This window comes from Gopherus flavomarginatus, chromosome 4, assembly GCF_025201925.1.
Source record: "Gopherus flavomarginatus isolate rGopFla2 chromosome 4, rGopFla2.mat.asm, whole genome shotgun sequence".
NCBI classification, from domain to species: domain Eukaryota; kingdom Metazoa; phylum Chordata; order Testudines; family Testudinidae; genus Gopherus; species Gopherus flavomarginatus.
The window spans coordinates 70,303,441-70,322,649 of record NC_066620.1 but is presented as its reverse complement, the minus strand read 5'-3'; the positions used below and the strand labels follow the sequence as shown (position 1 = coordinate 70,322,649).

The 19,209-nt window shown below is 44.7% G+C and overlaps 1 protein-coding gene across 1 annotated transcript in view; it reads left to right on the top strand.

The window, feature by feature from the left end:
* LOC127050055 (maestro heat-like repeat-containing protein family member 1) overlaps positions 1-19,209 on the top strand; it is a 72,104-nt gene that overhangs the window by 20,889 nt on the left and 32,006 nt on the right. The window contains exons 14-23 of the mRNA XM_050951590.1: positions 108-170; positions 943-1,087; positions 2,287-2,330; positions 2,813-2,972; positions 4,085-4,137; positions 4,765-4,872; positions 6,517-6,633; positions 7,037-7,147; positions 8,775-8,930; positions 13,723-13,851. Of these exons, the coding sequence (XP_050807547.1) occupies positions 108-170; positions 943-1,087; positions 2,287-2,330; positions 2,813-2,972; positions 4,085-4,137; positions 4,765-4,872; positions 6,517-6,633; positions 7,037-7,147; positions 8,775-8,930; positions 13,723-13,851 (1,086 nt within the window). The remainder of the gene's footprint in view (positions 1-107; positions 171-942; positions 1,088-2,286; positions 2,331-2,812; positions 2,973-4,084; positions 4,138-4,764; positions 4,873-6,516; positions 6,634-7,036; positions 7,148-8,774; positions 8,931-13,722; positions 13,852-19,209) is intronic.

Genomic DNA, 19,209 nt, shown 5'->3' with positions numbered 1-19,209 from the left:
AGATACCTGCAGTCACCCAAGCACTTACTCTATCCATCTTCCCCTCCATCACAATGTGGTTAGAAGGCAAATAGATAAACTTGTCCTGATTTTTCATCTATTTATAGAATCCTGAAGGTGACTGGGATGAAGAGGCAGTCCAGGTGTATAGTATCAACACCCTAAACCTGGTAAGCATGAATACGCATGGGCTGATCAAACTTTCCAGTAGTTCCACCTAAAGGGTTCCCCCTGACTTCCTCACCTGCATGCACCAGCTGAGACATACCTCAAAAGGATGTTCTTTTGGATGTATTCCTCATGAGAGACATCTATATGCAAAAGAGCCTGGGTTGATCACGAAGAGGACAGTATGTGATTGGCTAGGAAGAGAGGAAAGGAGTACCTTGGATCCCGCTAAGTGCTGAGTTCTTCTTGTGAGATGTTGAGTATGCTTAACTCACTTTAATTTCCTTGGCATTCGAGGGGACACGTTAACTTACTGGAGGTGCTTAGCATACCAAAGGAATCAGGACCATAATGAGAAGGAAGAATCAAACAAAACAGTATAGATTTGGATGGGCTATTGTGAGAGGCAGAGAAAAACAGTTGTATCTGCCATTAAGTAAGAGGTCAGAGTTCTGAAGTATTGGTTAAGAAGTAGCAATTTATTCCCATTGATAAAAGGAAAGTCACAAGAGAGCTGATGTTGCATGTGTAACACCGACAAACCCCAGTTGTCATCGGGCAGGATCAACCCTGGGACTTCTGGAGCTAAATGCATGAGCCTCTACTGCATGAGCTAAAAGCCACATAGCTCTTAGCTAAGGCTGTAGAGCAGACTCATTAATCTCTCTCTAAGTGATCTCAGTGCCACTACACAGGACAGAGCACCACACCTAGGAGGTGCGTGGGTTACACATGTATAAAGATATCCAAACCTATGCTGTTTGTTGCTTTCAGGTGCCCTGGAAAATGCTATTGCAGTTTGTGTGCCCTCTGGAGTATGTCAACACTTTGATCCCCATCTGCAAAACCTTGACATCTTTGTTCATAAAGTTGGGGAAAGGAGGCCTATCTCCTTACCTGGTGGAGTTCCACAGACAACGTTAGTATCAGAACACCTACATTTAATTAAATCTTCTTCAAAATATAAGATATGAATGAAACTTCCTGCTGGAGAAGGTTACTGGACTGACACTAGTAAGGTACCTAGCCTTTTAGCAAGAGGCAATGCAATTCTTGTGGAATCTTCTCATGCAGTTAGAGCTCACCCAACTCCTCAGTATACACTCTTACATTACATATGGAAAAACATAAGCAACTAATGAAAGTGCTGCATTTCATTCCAGTTTTCATACACTGACCAAAACTCTTGTCAGCATTCACGTTTTGAATGCTAGAAATCTATAAATAAAGAGCCTTATGAGCAGGGAGATGTACCTAAAAAGAAGCACAAGTGTACAAGGAAATTTCCCAGGAAGGTGAAAATCATGCCCAGCTATATTGGTTCTGCCTTGAACTATTTAGAGAGCAACACAAGTCTTTGTTTGCGATCACTGTCTCCTAGAGTTCATATTTTTATTATAGAGTAGACTGGATTGAGACACCCTAAATAGCTAAAGGTTGCAAAGCAAAGCTCCAAGAGGCATATAAATACTCTGGGGCTGTCATTATATATGTTTATATGAAGACAATGGTGTTCAAAAGGTTCCAGAATCTACATAATTGTTTTCTGCTTTACAAGCATCCTTTCTTGATAGTTTTCCAACTCTGATGTCTTTTACTTATCCAGTTGTCTTTCCATCCAGTTACTTCTCACTTCTTACCCTTTAAGTATCTTTAGTTTTAATGCTCTGTGACTCATAGCAGGGATGCTGACAGGAGTCTTGGACACCTGGCCAGGTGTTTAAATGCTCTGTTTTATTTTTGAGCATACTCACCTGTCCAAGAAGGGGGAGGGTAGCTCTGTGGTTTGAGCATCAGCCTGCTAAACCTAAGATTGTGAGTTTAATCCTTGAGGCGGCCGTTTAGGGATCTGGGGCAAAAATCTGTCTGAGGATTGGTCCTGCTTTGAGCAGTGGGTTGGGCTAGATGACCTCCTGAGGTCCCTTCCAACCTTGATATTCTATATTCTAAGAGTGGCAAAACTGAGACTGACCTTATAACAAGTTAGAGAACAACCCTGTTGATCAGTAAACACTATCTACAGGTTTTAAAAAATTGTCTAATCTCTAACTCACAGCTCAGTGTGTTGCCCCCAGCTCTCCAGTACACTCAATGAGTTTCCATTTCTTTTTATGACAGCAACTGAACTCCCAACCCCTCAGGCACTCCTGCTACATCTTTTGGTAAGCAATTCTTCCTTTAACTCATCTATTTGGTCCAGGAAGCTTTCATTTAGTTCAATAATAAATCATAAAACATTTAAAATATGTCATCTATGAAGCCAGAGTTTGCAGTGGTTGGGCCAGCTGAGCCTTTCTTAAATTATACTGGATGGTGATGGGCAGTGACCATTTCAAAGGATAATCTTCCAGATCTGCCTGCACATCATGGCTGGATCACTTAGGGTCTCTGGTGCTGTCTGGTGTGGCAACAGGAAATTGAAAGCAGGCCTCTGTGGCTATCTGTGTGAAATAATCTCTGACATGAGGGGGACCTGCAAATGCCATTTATGCTATAAATAAATAAACCTGTTCTAGACCGCCCTGATCTCCATCCCAGCACAAGCAACCTGTTAAGAGACAAAATGAAGCATTATACTTCAATCTCCCAACCTTTCCTTTTGCTGCTAGAGTCTTGAATTGAACTCTGGCTCTTCATTTTCCAGGTGATTTCATTGTATCCCTACAAAGATGGAGGCTGTGGGGTTGTTGCTCTCCAACTGCTGCATGCTCTCCACCCTCTCAACTCTCTCCATCCTGTGATTCATTCAGATTTGGGACAGTTGTGGATGGAGATGATTCCTGAGCTTATACAATATCTAGAAGGTAAGGAAGTGGGAGGTGGGTTCCCAGAACAGCTGCTGTGTGTGACAGGCTCTGAGTCAACTCTCCTGTTGATTCAGAGTACACTTGCATGGTCCCATGGAAGTAGTATGCATCTGTGTTAAGGCAGCTCTTATAGACTTACACAGTCCTGCTCCCACTCGAGTCATTTAAAGTTTTGCTTTTGATTTCAGTGGTAGCAAGACCGGCTCATAGTGGTTTATCCAGCCCAACACACCACTGTAGATTGACATTTGCTCTTGAGTCAATACATTGTAATACAATCCATTTCTTCCAGCTTCACTGGGTTTAGGTCTGAGCCTAGATGTACAAACACACTTCAGTCTTCCTATTGGCTTATGCTCCATTCTTGTTTCTTTTCCTGTTTGACTGGAGATCTGATGAGTGAGGCAGGTCAGAACTGCCTCCACACCTCCTGAGTGCATTAGGGACTTTCTTTCCTAGTAGCCCTGGTTCCCTGAGTCAGATCTGGAAGGGAAGGAAAATCTGTTTGCCAACCTTGGTTTTTTTCCTATATTATTTAGCTAGGATCAAATCCTGAGGTCCTTAGTCCTTATTCAGGCTCTCATTGACTTTTCAACAGGAATTTTCCTGTGTCGGGGTGCAATGGGGGTGAAGGGTCATAAGTCTCTAAATATAGCCCTGGAAATGCCAGCTGTGCAGTATCTCCATCAGCTTTGATAATAACTTTTTCATAGATCCATAGATATTCAGGCCAGAAGGGACCATTCAATCATCTAGTCTGACCTCCTGTATAACATCTAGAAGAATTTCTCCCACTTACCCTGGTATTGATCCCAATAACTTCTGCTGAGCTAAAGTATATCTTCTAGTCTTGATCTAAAGACATCCAGTGTTGATCTAAAGACATCAACTGATGGAGACTCCACCACTTCCCTTGGTAATTTGTTCAAGTGGTTGAATAGTTTTCTTGCATGCAATATGTGTATGTTGATCGCCAAGCTAAAGCACACATCCTAGCTGATACATCTCACTCTGTGCTGGTATTTGGAGTCTCCATTATGTCTTGCTGAGTCAATCTGAACAGTGTTCAAAACACTTTTGCTGACAAGCTGCATTTCTGCCCCTTCCAGCACATAATGAAGGAACTCTGGAAGAGGAGAAATGGAAGAACAAGCTGCTTCAGGTAACATTCATCCTCTCTAGGGGCCTTTAGCTCTTCAAAAATGTGTCTACTGTGTTCCACCTATGTTCAGCATGTGTCTATACTGCACAAGGGAACCACTGCAGGAGCATCTGTACCATAAAATGATTGGTTGACTTACCTGCTCTTGCCAACTGTGTGCATCCACATAGCAATAAAACCATGTTTGTGCATCCACATACAGCCCATTTTACAGCAAGGTTGTAGCAGTGCATTCTGGGATTCCTGAAGCATCCTATTTTCCTCACTGTCCTGGGGAGAAAGTACCCTGCACTGAGTCAATATCCAGTGAAACATACTTTGCTCAGTGTACCTAGCGTAGTTATGCTAGTTAGCGGGCCATGGGGTAATGGTAAGTCTTCACCCTGTCATAACCCTACCCTCACTTTTTCTGAAGTATCTGGTACTGGTCATTGTTGGTGACAGAATACCAGATTAAATAGGCTTTCTAGTAATTCCTCTGTTCCTAATGTCTTGCATCAATAAAAGACCCTCAGACTAGCTGTCTCTAAATGTCGGGCTATTCGCATACTTTGAAAATAGGTAGCAATGAGTTTGAAGAGCTGTAAATATTCTTCCTAACAGAGACTTTCTCCCTACCCCGATCAGCTTTTAGAAAGGTCAGTGGAAGCCATTATGGATGATGCATGGTCCTGTGAGCTCGCAAATGAGATTCTTGTGAAAAGCAAAAGCTATTCTCAGAGGTGCCAAGATAAGGTCAGTTCTGGGTTTAGGGTTTAATGAATAGGAGTGAAACAACAAATGCAGACTACCTTCATTAGGAGAGGTTTCTGGGGAGATGAAAGTATGCAAGAGTGGCTGGATTACAAGGTGCCCAGGGTCAGTGTTTAAGAAATACATATTAAAGCTCTTGCTATGGGGATCTGTAAGTGATGCAGCATTAGAACAATATGTTCAATGGGGCAGTTGTCCCTGATGGCACCAGAATACCTGACACAGTAGAATTCTATAGTGCAGAGAATTTCTACCCACTCTTTTTACTCTTCACTCATAAAATTTAGCTTAACTGCTCTCTCCTTAATTTCATCTCCTGTTCTTGTATTTGTGTCTTCTTCCATGCTGCCCTTTATGCTGGGGAAGAACCTTTGAGTCCTGTGTGTCAAAGCCCTCATCCAGCAAAACACTTAGGCACATATTTATTTTTCAGCACATGTGTAGGCCTCTTGATTTAACCATCAAATTTATATGGGGAAACCTACAAAAACACAGGATTATTTGTTAGACAAAGTGGAATTAATATTCTCTGCTAGAAGAATTTTAAATTTCCATTTGGCTTTCATTGACGTCAGTGGGACTACTCAGATGCTTAAAGTTCAGCATGTGCCGCAGTGCTTTGCTGGATTGAGGTCTAAACGATTACGCTCTCCTCATTCCAATGCCCTTTTAAAACACACTTCTGCCATAAGTCTTAGGTGGTGATCCACCCCAAAAGTGTATATTGAATATTGCGTGCTGCGGTGGGACTACCAAAATGGTTGCTAATAACCCAGCATATATAATCTACTCTTTGTGGGCAAATTATGTTTCTCATGTGTGGTATTCCCATTATACTGTCTTCTCTTCTCTGGTTCTCCAGCTATGGGGCCAGATCCTCAAATGGTGTAAAACAATGTATTTCTAGTGAAAATTGGAGCAGCTGGTGTTCATAACTTATTAGACTCCTACAGTGACATGTGGTCATGTCTTCTTCAAGCCAGAATCGAACCAGTGACCTGAGGATTCCTATAGGCAACACCGCTACAGTCCTCCACCCTACAAGCTGAGCTTGATCACATGTCACTTTAAGACTTCATTACGCCACTTTCCAGCACACAGGTATACAGAAAGACTTACAAGTAAACAGAACCGTTTACAACCAATTGTCCTGGTTAACGGGAGTCATTAAGATTCCAAGCCACCATTAATGGCCCACACTTAGCATAATTACAACAGGACCTCAGAGTTATATTTCATATTTCTAGTTTCAGATACAAGAGTGATACATTTATACAAATAGGATGAACGCACTCAGTAGATTATAAGCTTTGTAATGATACCTTACAAGAGACCTTTTGCATGAAGTATATTCCAGTTACATTATAGTCACAATCGTTAGCATATTTTCATAAAATCGTATGGAGTACAATGTCACAGAGGTCACATAGTAACTGGCTCTAATTAGTGTTCCAACAGACTTCACAATTCTTTACTCATAGCCCATAATGATGTGAAGTTCTTTCAAAGATATGAAAACACCAAAGAAATTATTTCTTCTTATATACTGTAAATGGTGAGTTTTAAGATTTATTAATGGGGAATAATAATTCCCCTGTATCTAAAAATAATCTTGTATTTTTACAGTTTTTCCCTTATAAATTTTATGGGGCAGTTCTACGGGCATCAAGAAACAGAGATGTAGTGAGGGAGTACCTCAGCATTATACTGCGGACTTCTCAGCAGGAGGAAGCTGAGAGAGAGGTGAGGGAAATGGAGGGGTCATCAATGAATCTCTGTGGAGAGAGAAAGGGACTAATGAGAATTTCCATAGACTGGAGAGGGGGGCATAGAGAGAAATGGAAGAGTGACCAACTATCTCTCTGTGAACTAGAATGGGAGAAATTACATAATCTTGGAGTGGAGGAGGGGAAAGGAAGAGGAATATAAAGGCTATCAAAGATCTCTAAGCAGACTAGGGAAAGGAGGAGCATAATGATGGAGGAGATAGTCTGTGCCTCCCTATACAAATGGAATAGAGACCCTCCAAAGCATGGGAAGGGATGTGGAAGTGAAGTCTGGGTGGTGGAAAAGTTGGGGTGGAGGGTACAGGTGAGGAACAAGGAAAGGGAAATGTTCCATACTGAAGCATGACTCTGTGTTTTAGGGGATTGCTTCTGCCATCAGTCTCGTAGCTACTCGTCACCTCAAGGACATCTTGGTGGTGCTTCAGGAATTCATTAACATTCTGAACCCAGACGAAAGCTCACCCAGTGAGGTACAGCTGACATGTTGTTTTACTGTGAAACCAGGGCTCAAGTGAGGCTTGCAAAGCAGACAGGTTTCTCAGACTCCCCTCCATCCTTTCTTTTCAGTGACACTTCTGGGGTCATCTGTACTTGTTTAAAGTTACAAAGGAAAGTGCTGCCTTTTTCCAGTAGGAATTGCGTTTGTAGAAGAATGAGTTGTACTACCTGATGATGTGTGATCTTTTAGTGAAAGACCTGTGACCTGGTCACTTCTGGGCTCAGGACAAACTGCTGCAGGGCCCCCAGTCCAGTGGGTGGAAACAAAAGGCCTGCAAGAGGGGCACCACCTGCAGCAGACTCGTTCAGCACCAGCAGATAGGCCTGATGGGAGACGATTGTTTGACCTCTCATCCCTCAGGGAAGGTCTGGTAGGGAGCAGTCTCTGAATCAGTTCCTCCCCTGACTGAGCTGTACTCTCCCCTTTTAATATCTTGCTCTGGACAGATAGCGGGGGCGGGGGGAATGTGTTGCCTCATGTGCCACTAGACACAGGAGATTCTAAGTCTAAGTAACTTTCCCTTTTAACCCTTCCCTCCAAGCCTGACACCTATTGCAGGTGTAGTGTGGCTGGGTGAGGGCTGACTGCATCCACAGCACCTCATTTATATGCCTCATCACAGACCCTCTTGTAATGCACATGTACAAGGTGGGAGAGTTAAGGTTGTTTTGGGAACTTGAATTTTCTGTGTTTGTGTGATTTAAAATCTCTGCCTTCATGTTGCAATAACGTTGCTGATTGATACAAACTGTGGGCCCAATTCTGCAAAGTCTTGTTCATGAGAGTAGTGTATTCTCCGTGGGCTTTGAAAAGATTATTCAGGTGAGTAAAGGACTGCAGGAATGAATTCTGAGAACTGTTACCCCATTGTCTTGGAGGCCACTTCAGTGTGCTGGAGTTACTGCCCCGCACAGGAGAAGATGCTGCTTAGCTTTCCCCTGTTTCAGTATTTAAACTTCTGTCTCCTGAAAGAGGGTGGCACTGACCCAACATCAGGCAAAACTGATCATTTTGGCCACACAGTTCTGTCTGCTGAATACCTAGGCAGAGTAAATGTGGTCATGTAAACACAGTTTAGTCCTGAAGTTTCTCCCCCCTCCACCCCAGCTCATCACTAGAGGTTAAGGGAGAGCTCATTCAGACCCTGCTTACACAATGGATATTTCTCTTGCAATATCGCATCTGTTGTAAATTGCCTACTTCAGATTTTGACTCGAGTGGATGTCCTTTTAAGAGAGAGACCGGATTTGCTCTAGTTCAATCACAAGTTATTGACCTCAGTAGAGTTCACTCACATGGCAGAGAAGAATAATTCCCTCTTCCACTGCAAGAATCACTGGGTGAAATCCTATGGTATGCAGGAGGTCAGACTAGATGGTCAGAATGGTCCTCTCTGGCCATAAAGCCTATCAATCTCAGCTCTTCTGAGAACCTCTCCTTCATCTGCAGGTTTTCTCTTACCTATAGACAATTTTCTAGCACTGAATATTTGGAGAGTGAAGCAGTTCTGTTGGTGCGTGTGTGTGTGTGGGGGGGCTTTGTCCATGAGAGAGTGATCTGGAAAGATGAGTTTGCATTTATCTCCCTTTCTACCACAGGATGCACAGCAGAATAAGTGGAGTATGGCTTCCAACACCCTTCACCTTTGCTATGACCAGGTGGCCAAGGAAACAAAGGACAATATTCTGCCCTGGGTGGACCACATCCTGTCCCAAATGTTATACCACTACTGTCGCTACACTGCCTCAGCCACGGTACTATGAACATGGACTATTGCTATGGATGTTTTTCTCTTCCTTAAGCTTTAGAGTTCCTGGGGTGCAGCTATCTTTGTTTTGGGCTCAGCTTGTCTCCACTAGGAAGCTGACAGGAAACTATCTGCTGGGACATCATCCATTATTGCTTCTCCTGTGAATGTTCTGGAAAGGGGTCACCGTAAGGGCCCCTTATCTGCATTGCATCCACAGCATAAAAACATAGGGATTGCCATACTGAATCAGATTAGTGATCCATCTAACTACTTTTCCTGATTCTGAAGTAACACTTGCTGTTCTATAATACCCATGATCTTTCCTTTTTTAAAGATATTAAGAGTTCTTTAAGCAGAACAAAGATTTCCAGTTTGGTGTTTTTTGGTGTGTCAAGGTTCCTTCCCCACTCTGAACTCTAGAGTACAGATGTGGGGACCCGCATGAAAGCCTCCTAAGCTTATTTACCAGCTTAGGTTAACAGTAAGCTGCCACCACCAAGCGTGTTCGAAATCTTAGGGAAGAGCGACTTGGAACTCTGCCTTTCCCCCAAAATTTTCCAAGTCTCTAACCCCCCCCCCCCTTTCCTGGGCAGATTTGAGACTAATTCCTCCCCCACCAAGTCCTTACACCCCTTTTCCTGGATAGGGTTAAGAGTATACCTTCACGAATTAGTCCTGTTGAACACAGATCCAAAACCCTTGGATCTTGAAACAATGAAAAATCAGTCAGGTTCTTAAAAGAAGAATTTTAATTAAAGAAAAAGGTAAAAATCATCTCTGTAAAATCAGAATGGAAAATTACTTTACAGGGTAATCAGATTCAAAGAGCCCAGAGGGAACCCCCCCCCCAGCCTTTGGTTCAAAGTTACAGCAAAGAGAGGTAAACTCTCTAGCAAAAGGAACGTTTACAAGTTGAGAAAACAAAGATAAAACTAACATTCCTTGCCTGGCTGTTACTTACAAATTTGAAATATGAGAAACTTGTTCAGAAAGATTTGGAGAGCATGGATTGATGTCCAGTCCCTCTTAGTCCCAAGAGTGAACAACCCCCAAAACAAAGAGCACACAAACAAAAGCCTTCCCCCTCCCCAAGATTTGAAAGTATCTTGTTCCCTTATTGATCCTTTGGGTCAAGTGTCAACCAGGTTACCTGAGCTTCTTAACCCTTTACAGATAAAAGAATTTTGGTGTATCTGGCCAGGAGGGATTTTATAGTATTGTACACAGGAGGGTTGTTACCCTTCACTTTATAGTTATGAGATGGTGTTTGAAAAACTGCTCCAGAAAAAGGTAAGGTACAGTTAGCAGGTCCCTTCCCTCTACACTCCCTATGCCTCTCCCTTGTCTGTTTTCAGATGTTTCTGAGGGTATGTCTACACTACGGGATTATTCCGATTTTACATAAACCGGTTTTTAAAACAGATTGTATAAAGTCGAGTGCACGCGGCCACACTAAGCACATTAATTCGGCGGTGTGCGTCCATGTACCGAGGCTAGCGTCTATTTCTGGAGCGTTGCACTGTGGGTAGCTATCCCGTAGCTATCCCATAGTTCCCGCAGTCTCCCCCACCCACTGGAATTCTGGGTTGAGATTCCAATGCATGATGGGGCAAAAACAGTGTCGCGGGTGATTCTGGGTAAATGTCATCACTCAATCCCTCCTCTGTGAAAGCAACGGCAGACAATCCTTTTGCGCCCTTTTTCCCTGGATTGCCCCGGCAGACGCCATAGCATAGCAACCATGGAGCCTGTTTCGCCTTTTGTCACTGTCACCGTATGTGTACTGGATGCTGCTGACAGAGGCGGTACTGCAGTGCTACACAGCAGCATTCATTTGCCTTTGCAAGGTAGCAGATATGGTTACCACCCCTATTGCACTGTCTGCCATTGTAAATTGGTGATGAAATGACGGTTTTAAATCATTTTGTACCCTTTGCAATTGGAAATTGGCCATGACTGTTATCAAGCATTTTGTACCGTCTGCTGCTGTCATGGGTGCTCCTGGCTGGCCTCGCTGAGGTCGGCTGAGGGCGCATGGACAAAAATGAGAATGACTCCCCGGATCATTCCCTTCTATATGTTTTGTCTAAAAATAGTCAGTCCTGCCTAGAATATGGGGCAAGTCTACTTGAGAGCCAGAGAGCACAGCTGCTCCGGGTCAGAGCCCCAGAGATCCCGCAGAAATGATGAGCTGCATGCCATTCTAGGGGTGCCCCTGCAACAACCCCACCCATTGCTTCCCCCCTCCTACACCCCTCCTGGGCTACCATGGCAGTTTCCCCTCATTTGTGTCATGAAGTAATTAAGAATGCAGGGATAAGAAACACTGACTTTTTAGGGAGATAAAGTGAGGGGGAGGCAGCCTCCAGCTGCTATAATAGTCCAGGCAGGACATTAAAGAGTGGAGGGGAGAGGAACGCAGTCTCCTGCTGCTATGATAGTCCAGGGAGTACAGAATCTTTTCTTTAGACATGAAAGGAGAGGTAGGGGCTGATGAAGCTCAGGCTCCAGCTGCTATGATGAGGACGGTTACCCAGCATTTTGTACCATCTGCCAGGAATGACAGGGAGTCATTCCCATTTTTACCCAGGTGCCTCCAGCCGACCTCACCGAGGCCAGCCAGGAGCACTCACAGGATGACGACGAGGATGGCTATCAGTCATTTTGTACTGTACCGTCTGCCACCGGGGAAGGGAGGGGAGAGGATGCTGCTGTTTAGCGCTGCAGCATCCCGTCTACCAGCAGCATCCAGTAGACATACGGTGACATTGAAAAGTGGCGAGAAATTATTTTTTTCCCTTTTCTTTGAGTGGGTAAGGAGGGGTAAATTGACGACATATTCCATGAACTACTGGCAACAATGTTTTTGACCCTTCAGGCATTGAGAGTTCAGCCAAGAATGCAAATGCTTTTCGGAGACTGCAGGAACTGTGGGATAGCTCGAGTCCTCAGTCCCCCTCCCTCCCTCCATGAGCGTCCATTTGATTCTTTGGCTTTCCATTATGGTTGTCACACAGCACTGTGTTGAGTCCCTGCTGTGGCCTCTGTCTATCATAGCCTGGAGATTTTTTCAAATGCTTTGGCATTTTGTCTTCTGGAACAGAGCTCTCATAGAACAGATTTGTGTCCCCATACAGCGATCAGATCCAGTATCTCCCGTACGGTCCATGCTGGAGCTCTTTTTGGATTTGGGACTGCATCGCCACCCATGCTGATCAGAGCTCCACGTTGGGCAAACAGGAAATGAAATTCAAAAGTTCGGGGGGCTTTTCCTGTCTACCTGGCCGGTACATCCGAGTTCAGATTGCTTTCCAGAGCGGTCACAATGGTGCACTGTGGGATACCACCCGGAGGCCAATCCCGTCGATTTGCGGTCACACTAACCCTAATCCAACATGGCAATACTGATTTCAGTGCTACTCCTCTCGTTGGAGTGTATCGATATAAAGGGCCTCGTTGTGTGGACGAGTGCAGGGTTAAATCGGTTTAACGCTGCTAAATTCGGTGTAAACGCTTAGTGTAGACCAGGCTTGAGACTAGTAGGTGATATGGGCAGTTGCCTTTTCTAGCAAGGCGAGCTTCTGAAGTGTTGTCCAAATATAGTGATCTCACTTGTCACTTGGTCATGAGAACTGGAGTTAGGGAGAAAGGGGGGATTTTCTGAGATTTGCCTTCTCCTCATGTCCTGAGAACAGAAGGAGGTTTGTCAAATTCTTGGTCACAAGACCTGGTGTAGGGTGTAGAAAATGTCTCTCTTTACATCAGATCATGGAAAGTGAGGGGGTGTGATCAGTGTTACTAATGGATATTTTTATAGGTATGGTGACAGGCCAGTTTCAGGCTGTTCCCTTCTTATTTAAATTAAACTGAAAAGTTTACCTCTGGTGTAGCTTTTGATTTTTCAGATTCATATTCCAATGGTTAGAGTGATTGTTATTACTGTACATGGTGAGTTACAGCCTTAATGAAATGTTCTGTTAATCATGATGATTAAAACAAATGATACTTGTATGAAGATACTAGATACATATGGGCCCCTTTTTATGTTCCTGTATTTCAGTGGGTCATAAGGTCGCAACACATAAGTTATCCTTGCTTCTGAGTTCAGCCAATGAGAACAGATATTGGATATTAGTTGGCTAGAAAAAGAATATTTCTTAGGCTATGTATACACTAGCACTTTTGTTGGTAAAACTTTTGTCTGTCAGGTTGTGGGGAAAAACACCCACATGACTGACATATGTTTCAGCGACAGAAGCGCTGGTGTGAGACGCTCTCCCGCTGATATAGCTATCACCGCTCATTGATGGAAGTATTATTATGCAACTGGAGAGCTCTCTCCCGTTAGCATAAAGCGGCCACATGGGAGACCTTACAGTGGCGCAGCTGTGCCAATGTAAAGTCTCTAGGGTAGACACAGCCTTAGAATGTGGAACAGGCAGGATGGGTAAGGGACAGTATCTCATTATACTATGTTTTGACAGAAACACTCTAAGGCGCTATCTAGATTAAGATGTAAAGGCATGATCTTAGCTAACTTGGTCTAATTAACATCTTCTAAAACTCTAACCTAGAGAAAGTCATTGTGCTTTAGTGTCATAAACTTGAATTAAGGCCTGGCAGAGGGGAAGTTGTAAACATTTTACTCTACCAGTAGAAGTTAGCTAGCTGGATCTAACATCTCACCTTTATATTCTAGTCTAGCCACAACCTAAACCGCTTTATTTCTCCTGACATTGAGGTCTGTGTGATTAATCCACTAAACTATCTTTCTCCCCATTTCTGGTGGGGTTTAGAACTTAGGTCTGAAGCTGAGCTTTCTGAAATCAATGGCTGCATTCACCAGAACTGTTGGCGACATCACCCAAAAAGCAAAAGAAGCCCATGAATTCTCGCAGAAAGCTGTCATTGTGGCATTCATGGTGGTGAGTGAAATATATAAATGGGACCAAATTCAGCTCTCATTTACAGTCTTAGAGTAACTCCATTGAAATCAGTGGAGTTAATCACATTTTACACCCCAGAAATGAGTGCAGAATCTGGCCAAGGGTCTCTGTTCATTGGGTAATTATAGAGAACTCTGAGCAACACTGACAGTAAAAAGCTGGGTGTGATGGAATTTATACACAGAGCTCCCATATTTTGAGCACATGGCAGCCGTACACAGAGCTCTGGCACTTTGATTCAATGAACCCTACTGGAACCTGGTTGCAAGGCTGGTCCAAGCATATCTGGGATCTTCCATGATTCCACTGATCCACTTTGTCCCCACTTATAAATATAATTGTCATTTTATTTTATACTAGTCCACGCATCCCCTATAAATCAGGGCAAATTGACTGAAGGTGGGGCCAATGTGGGTTTGTGGCAGCTTGGCTGGGGGTACAGAGAGGTTGGGGTGGCCTGGTTTGCAGGATGAGAGGTGTGGGGACAGGAAGAGGAAGCAGCAGGCAGCATGAAGTGATAGCAGTGTCAATGATCACAGTAGACAGTTATACCCAGTGGTTAGAGCAGGAGTGCGTAGCCAAGAGTCAGAGCCAGGAATCTGAGCCAAAAGTCAGAACTAAGTTTACCAGGAGTGAGGCAAGATGGGGGCAAGGCAGGAGCAGGGCTAGAACAAGGGAAAAGCAAAACTGGAATAAGGTGGGAGCAATTCTGGGAACAAGCAAGTGCAGGAGCTACTGCAGCTGTGTACAAATAATTTGAACAACTGCTGAACTGTTGTTGCTGCTGGGCTTAAGAGTTGGTCTGCTGAATCTCCTGACCAATCAGCTGATGTAACCAATCAGTCAGTCTACTACAGCCAGCTGTGCTTGTTAGGTTGCCCAGATACTGGTTCTGCTGCAGGCTCTGCTTCCAGATTGGCTCTGCCGCAGACCCTCATTCCAGACAATACCCCACCCACACTCCCAAGAATGCCTCAGAGGGGCCTCAGAGCTTGGTTTCTTGGAGTACTTCTGATGGAATTCTTACAACAGGTCTGGAGCATGGATGTTCTCTACTGGTTCCCAAACCATTTGTCTGGACCATAGTCCACAGGGTATTGGAGCCTTCCCCTAACTCACCAAGAGTTGGGGATTTGGTCAACCAAATATTCCTCCTGTCCAAAAACTGTTATGGGTGACAGTGGTGGTTTGGAGCAATTTGGGTATGGATTCTTGGTGTAGGGCTTAAAAAGTGAGATGTGAAAGACAGGGTGGATCTTCAAGGACTCAGGTAGCTGTAACGTGAAGGCAACTGTGTTCATAAGTTCTATAACCTTGAAGGGGCCCAGGTACTGATAGTCTAGTTTGGCAGATGGGTGGCTCAATATAAGGGTTTTGGGCTGACCGCCATACCTTGTCCCCTATGGCCAGATTGGAGGCAGCCTGGCAGTCTTGTTCCACATGGTGTTGATACCCTTCTTGGGTGGATTGCAAGTGTTCCTTGAGCTCCCTTTGCACCAGCTGTAGGTGGGAGGCTAAATGCACAGCAGTTGGTACTGGGGAACTTATGGTCAAGGCTGGATGGATGCGGAGGTAAAAGCCATAGTTTGCAAAGAATGCACTATGTTGGGTCAATGGATGGATTGCATTGTTATATGCAAATTTGACATCACAGAGCAAGGGAAGTCAGTCATCACGGTGATAACGCAAAAAGCAGCAAAGATACTGCTCCAAGATTTGATTGACACTCTGTTTGTCCATTAGTTTGTGGATGATAGGTGGATGAGGTGAGGGATTCAATGCCAAGGAGTCTGAGAAATTCCTGCCAAAATCACGAGATGAACTGGAGACCCCAGTCTGATACATTGCCCCTCAGTAACCCATGGTAACAAAAGACATTTTCCAGGAAGAGTCAAGCCATCCAACGTGTGGTAGGAACAATACAGCATGGGATGAAGTGCACCATTTTGTTAGGAGTTTGACAATAACCAGGATTACTAACTGTCTGTGGGAGCATGGCAGTTCTACAATGAAATCCATTGATATAGCATACTGAGGCTGGAGCAACCCTCAGGATCCTGATTGTGGGTTGTTGGTATAGGCATACAGCTTGCAGGACTTAATATAATTCTTGCAGTAAGCTCATAGGCCTGGCCATTTTAAGCTCCTCAAGAACATATTCCAGCTCATGATTGGCCAAAATGGCCTGCAAGTAGTGAACTGCAGCATAGTTTTAATACCTGAAGCTGAGGTTGTCCTCCTGGAACATAAACACAATCCAAGTGAGTGATAGAGGAGGCCATTTGGTAGTCAGAACTAGGAATATGGTTGGGTAATTGCATCATTCAGCTTCTGATGGATCTGGGCTGCAAATGGGTTGCTGGGGAGCAGGGAGTGGATGGAGGATGTCAGATTGCTATAAATCATCCTGTTGACAAAGTTGGACACCTTGAGGATGGTTGCAGAGTGCTCTTCTCCAGGTTTATGATATTCGTCTTTGTGGGATAGGGCATTTGCCTTCCTGTTTCTTGTCCCTGGGTGATAGGTTACTACAAAATTGAAGCAAGCAAAGAAGAGGGACCAGCAGTTCTAAGTGTTTGTTTGTTAAGACATCTAGCAGTCCATAGGTACTTCAGATTCTTGTGGTCCATCAGGACTTGGACCAGGAATAAGGCTTCTTCCAGGAGGTGGTGCCATTCCTCAAAAACCACCCTGATCCCTACATCCCTTTCCCAAATATATTTTTTGTATGCTGGGGTTAGCTTCCAAGAATAAAAGGCACAGGAATGGAGATGTTTGTGGGGCCCCAAATTTTGAGATAATATTGCACATATGGCAAAGTGTGAGGCACTGGGCTCAATTGTAAATGGTTTAGTGGGATCTGCATGAATCCGGGTGAGTGCTGAGGTGAATTTCCTCTTCAGTCAAAGGCCAACTAAGCCTCTGCAGACCAGACCAATCTGACCCCCTTTTGCAGGAGTGCCATTATGGGTGCAACCAGGTTAGAGAATCCCTTAATAAATTGCTTGTAGAAATTAGAAAACACAAGGAATCACTGAACCTGGCATATGTCCTTGGGTGCAGTCCAGTCAGATATTTCCACTATCTTATGCAGGTCCATGGTGAGTTCCTTGGGCAAGGCAGTTTATCCCAAGAATTCCACTCAGACATCAGAACTCTGCTGCATATTTAGCAACTCGCTGGCATCGCTGCCACAACATTTGAAACATAGCTTCAGCCATACATTTGCTCTAACGAAGTCCTCAAATTATCCCAGAAGTGGGCTTCATTATTTTTTTCAGGAGCAGAGATGCCCAAGCCAGGGCCTCCCCAATAAGCAGGCTAGTAATTAAACCCACTCTGATTTGGTCAGTGGGGTATAGCTGTGGGCGTAGCAGAAATAGGAGCCAACACTGATTTAGGAACCCACAACATTTGACATGATTACAATTGAACTTTTCAGGCAGGGGAGCTTGGGCTCATTGGGAGCTGGGGTTGGAGATGAAGGTGAGAGAGAGATTGGCCTTTGTAGACTCCATACATACTGCATCAGCCATAGATCCTCTATTGTTTGTGTAGGGGCTACTCGAACTTGTCAGTGACCAAGATGTGCGCAGTCTTGCCACGTGGTTAGAGCAGGAGTTAGGCCTAGTGCTTAGAGCAAGAGTTGGTTGCCAGGAATTGGAGCCCAGGGTCAGAACCAGAGGCAGAGGCTAGATGCCAGAGCCAGAGGTCGGAGCCAAAGTCACAGGTCTTGATTTGGAGCCGAGGGTCAGAATATGACTACCTGGAGTGGGGTATGGTGAGGTCCAAGGCTGGAACAGGGCAGGCGAAGTAGCTATCACAGCCTTGGGCAAATGCTTTGAGCACGTGCTGAACTGCTGCAGGGCTTAAGAGACAGTTTGCAGACCCTTCCAACTAATCAGGCAGTGTAGCCAATCAAGCAGGCCAGTTGTACTTGTTCAGTAAGGTTGTCTGGAGCCTGGCTCTGCCACAGGCCCTGATTCCTAACAAGCAGTCAGAGGCAACATTAAATGTATGGGAATGCAAGGGGACACTGGAGGAAGCCCTTGGGCAGGGGTAACATAGAGTGGCTGGCTGGGAGCCCCAGCCATGGGCTAAAGACCTGGAATATGACAGAAGAAATAATAAGGAGAGAAGCCACCCAGTAAGAAGCAGCATGAAATGGCCAGGAGGTTGGGATCCTGGAGGAAACCCCTAGCTAAGGCAGCAAGAAATGACTGGGTGGGCAGAGAGCCACAGGAAGAATCCAGCTCAGGGACAGCAGGTGAGGAAAGAACACTTACTCTCCCACCAAAATTTCAAATATACCCTTCCCCACTGCCACTTCCCCTCGTGTCTCACTGGTTGGTGGGCGGGGGGAGGTTTTCTCAATACCAAGCAGTTTTAGACTTATCAGGATCTGGGGAAGAAATATGCAATCTTTGGGTCCATGAGGCCCAGCACATAGTCAGCTTTGCCTTTCCGCACATTCTCCATATGTGGAGCAGAAGAGAAAAACAAGCATGCACAGAACTCAAACTTTCTACCTCCCTTAGAGTATGTCTACAGTGCAATTAGACACCCATGGCTGGCCTGTGCCAGCTAATTCAGTCTGGCAGGGCTCAGGCTCAGGAATTGTTTAATTGCAGTGTAGATGTTCGGGTTCAGGCTGCACCCTGAGCTCTGGGATCCTCTCACCTCACAGAGTGCTAGAGTCCAGGCTGCAGCCAGAGCCAGAATGTCTACTCTGCCATTAAACAGCCCCTGAGCCCAAGCCAGCTGGATGGGACAGCCACAGGTTTTTAACTGCAGTGTAGACCTACACTCAGTGACCACAGTTTCCATGGCCTGTCAGAACTAGCCCTGCCTGCTGTTATTGGCGTCTTTCCCCAATTTACAGTCACTCACGTCTTGAATGAATGCCCCGCACCCACTGAGAACTCCTTTCAGCATTTAAACACATGCGCAATGCATACCCCTAGCACTCCAAGATACCGATCAACAACTACCAACACTGCTTTTAGCCATTCACCGCTCTCAATACTGAACTTGTCATGGTACCTGTGTGCCTTTAGCAGCCCCACCCAGGACCTTTCATAACTGTCTATCTGTTCGTTGTGGTGATATTGACTGAGCCAGTTTAAGAAGGTTTTTATGGCACATAGGAAATGATATATCAGGGTTTGACTAGATTTCCTCCTTTAAAAAAATACTTGATATTATTTTAGTCACATCATCTTCTATAATCAGAAATTCTTCTTGCAACTGAGATCTGGATAGCCCCCGAGATTAAATAGCCCCTCTGTGTCTCTCTAGAGTAAGTACCGATTGATGCTGCAGAATTTTATAATATCC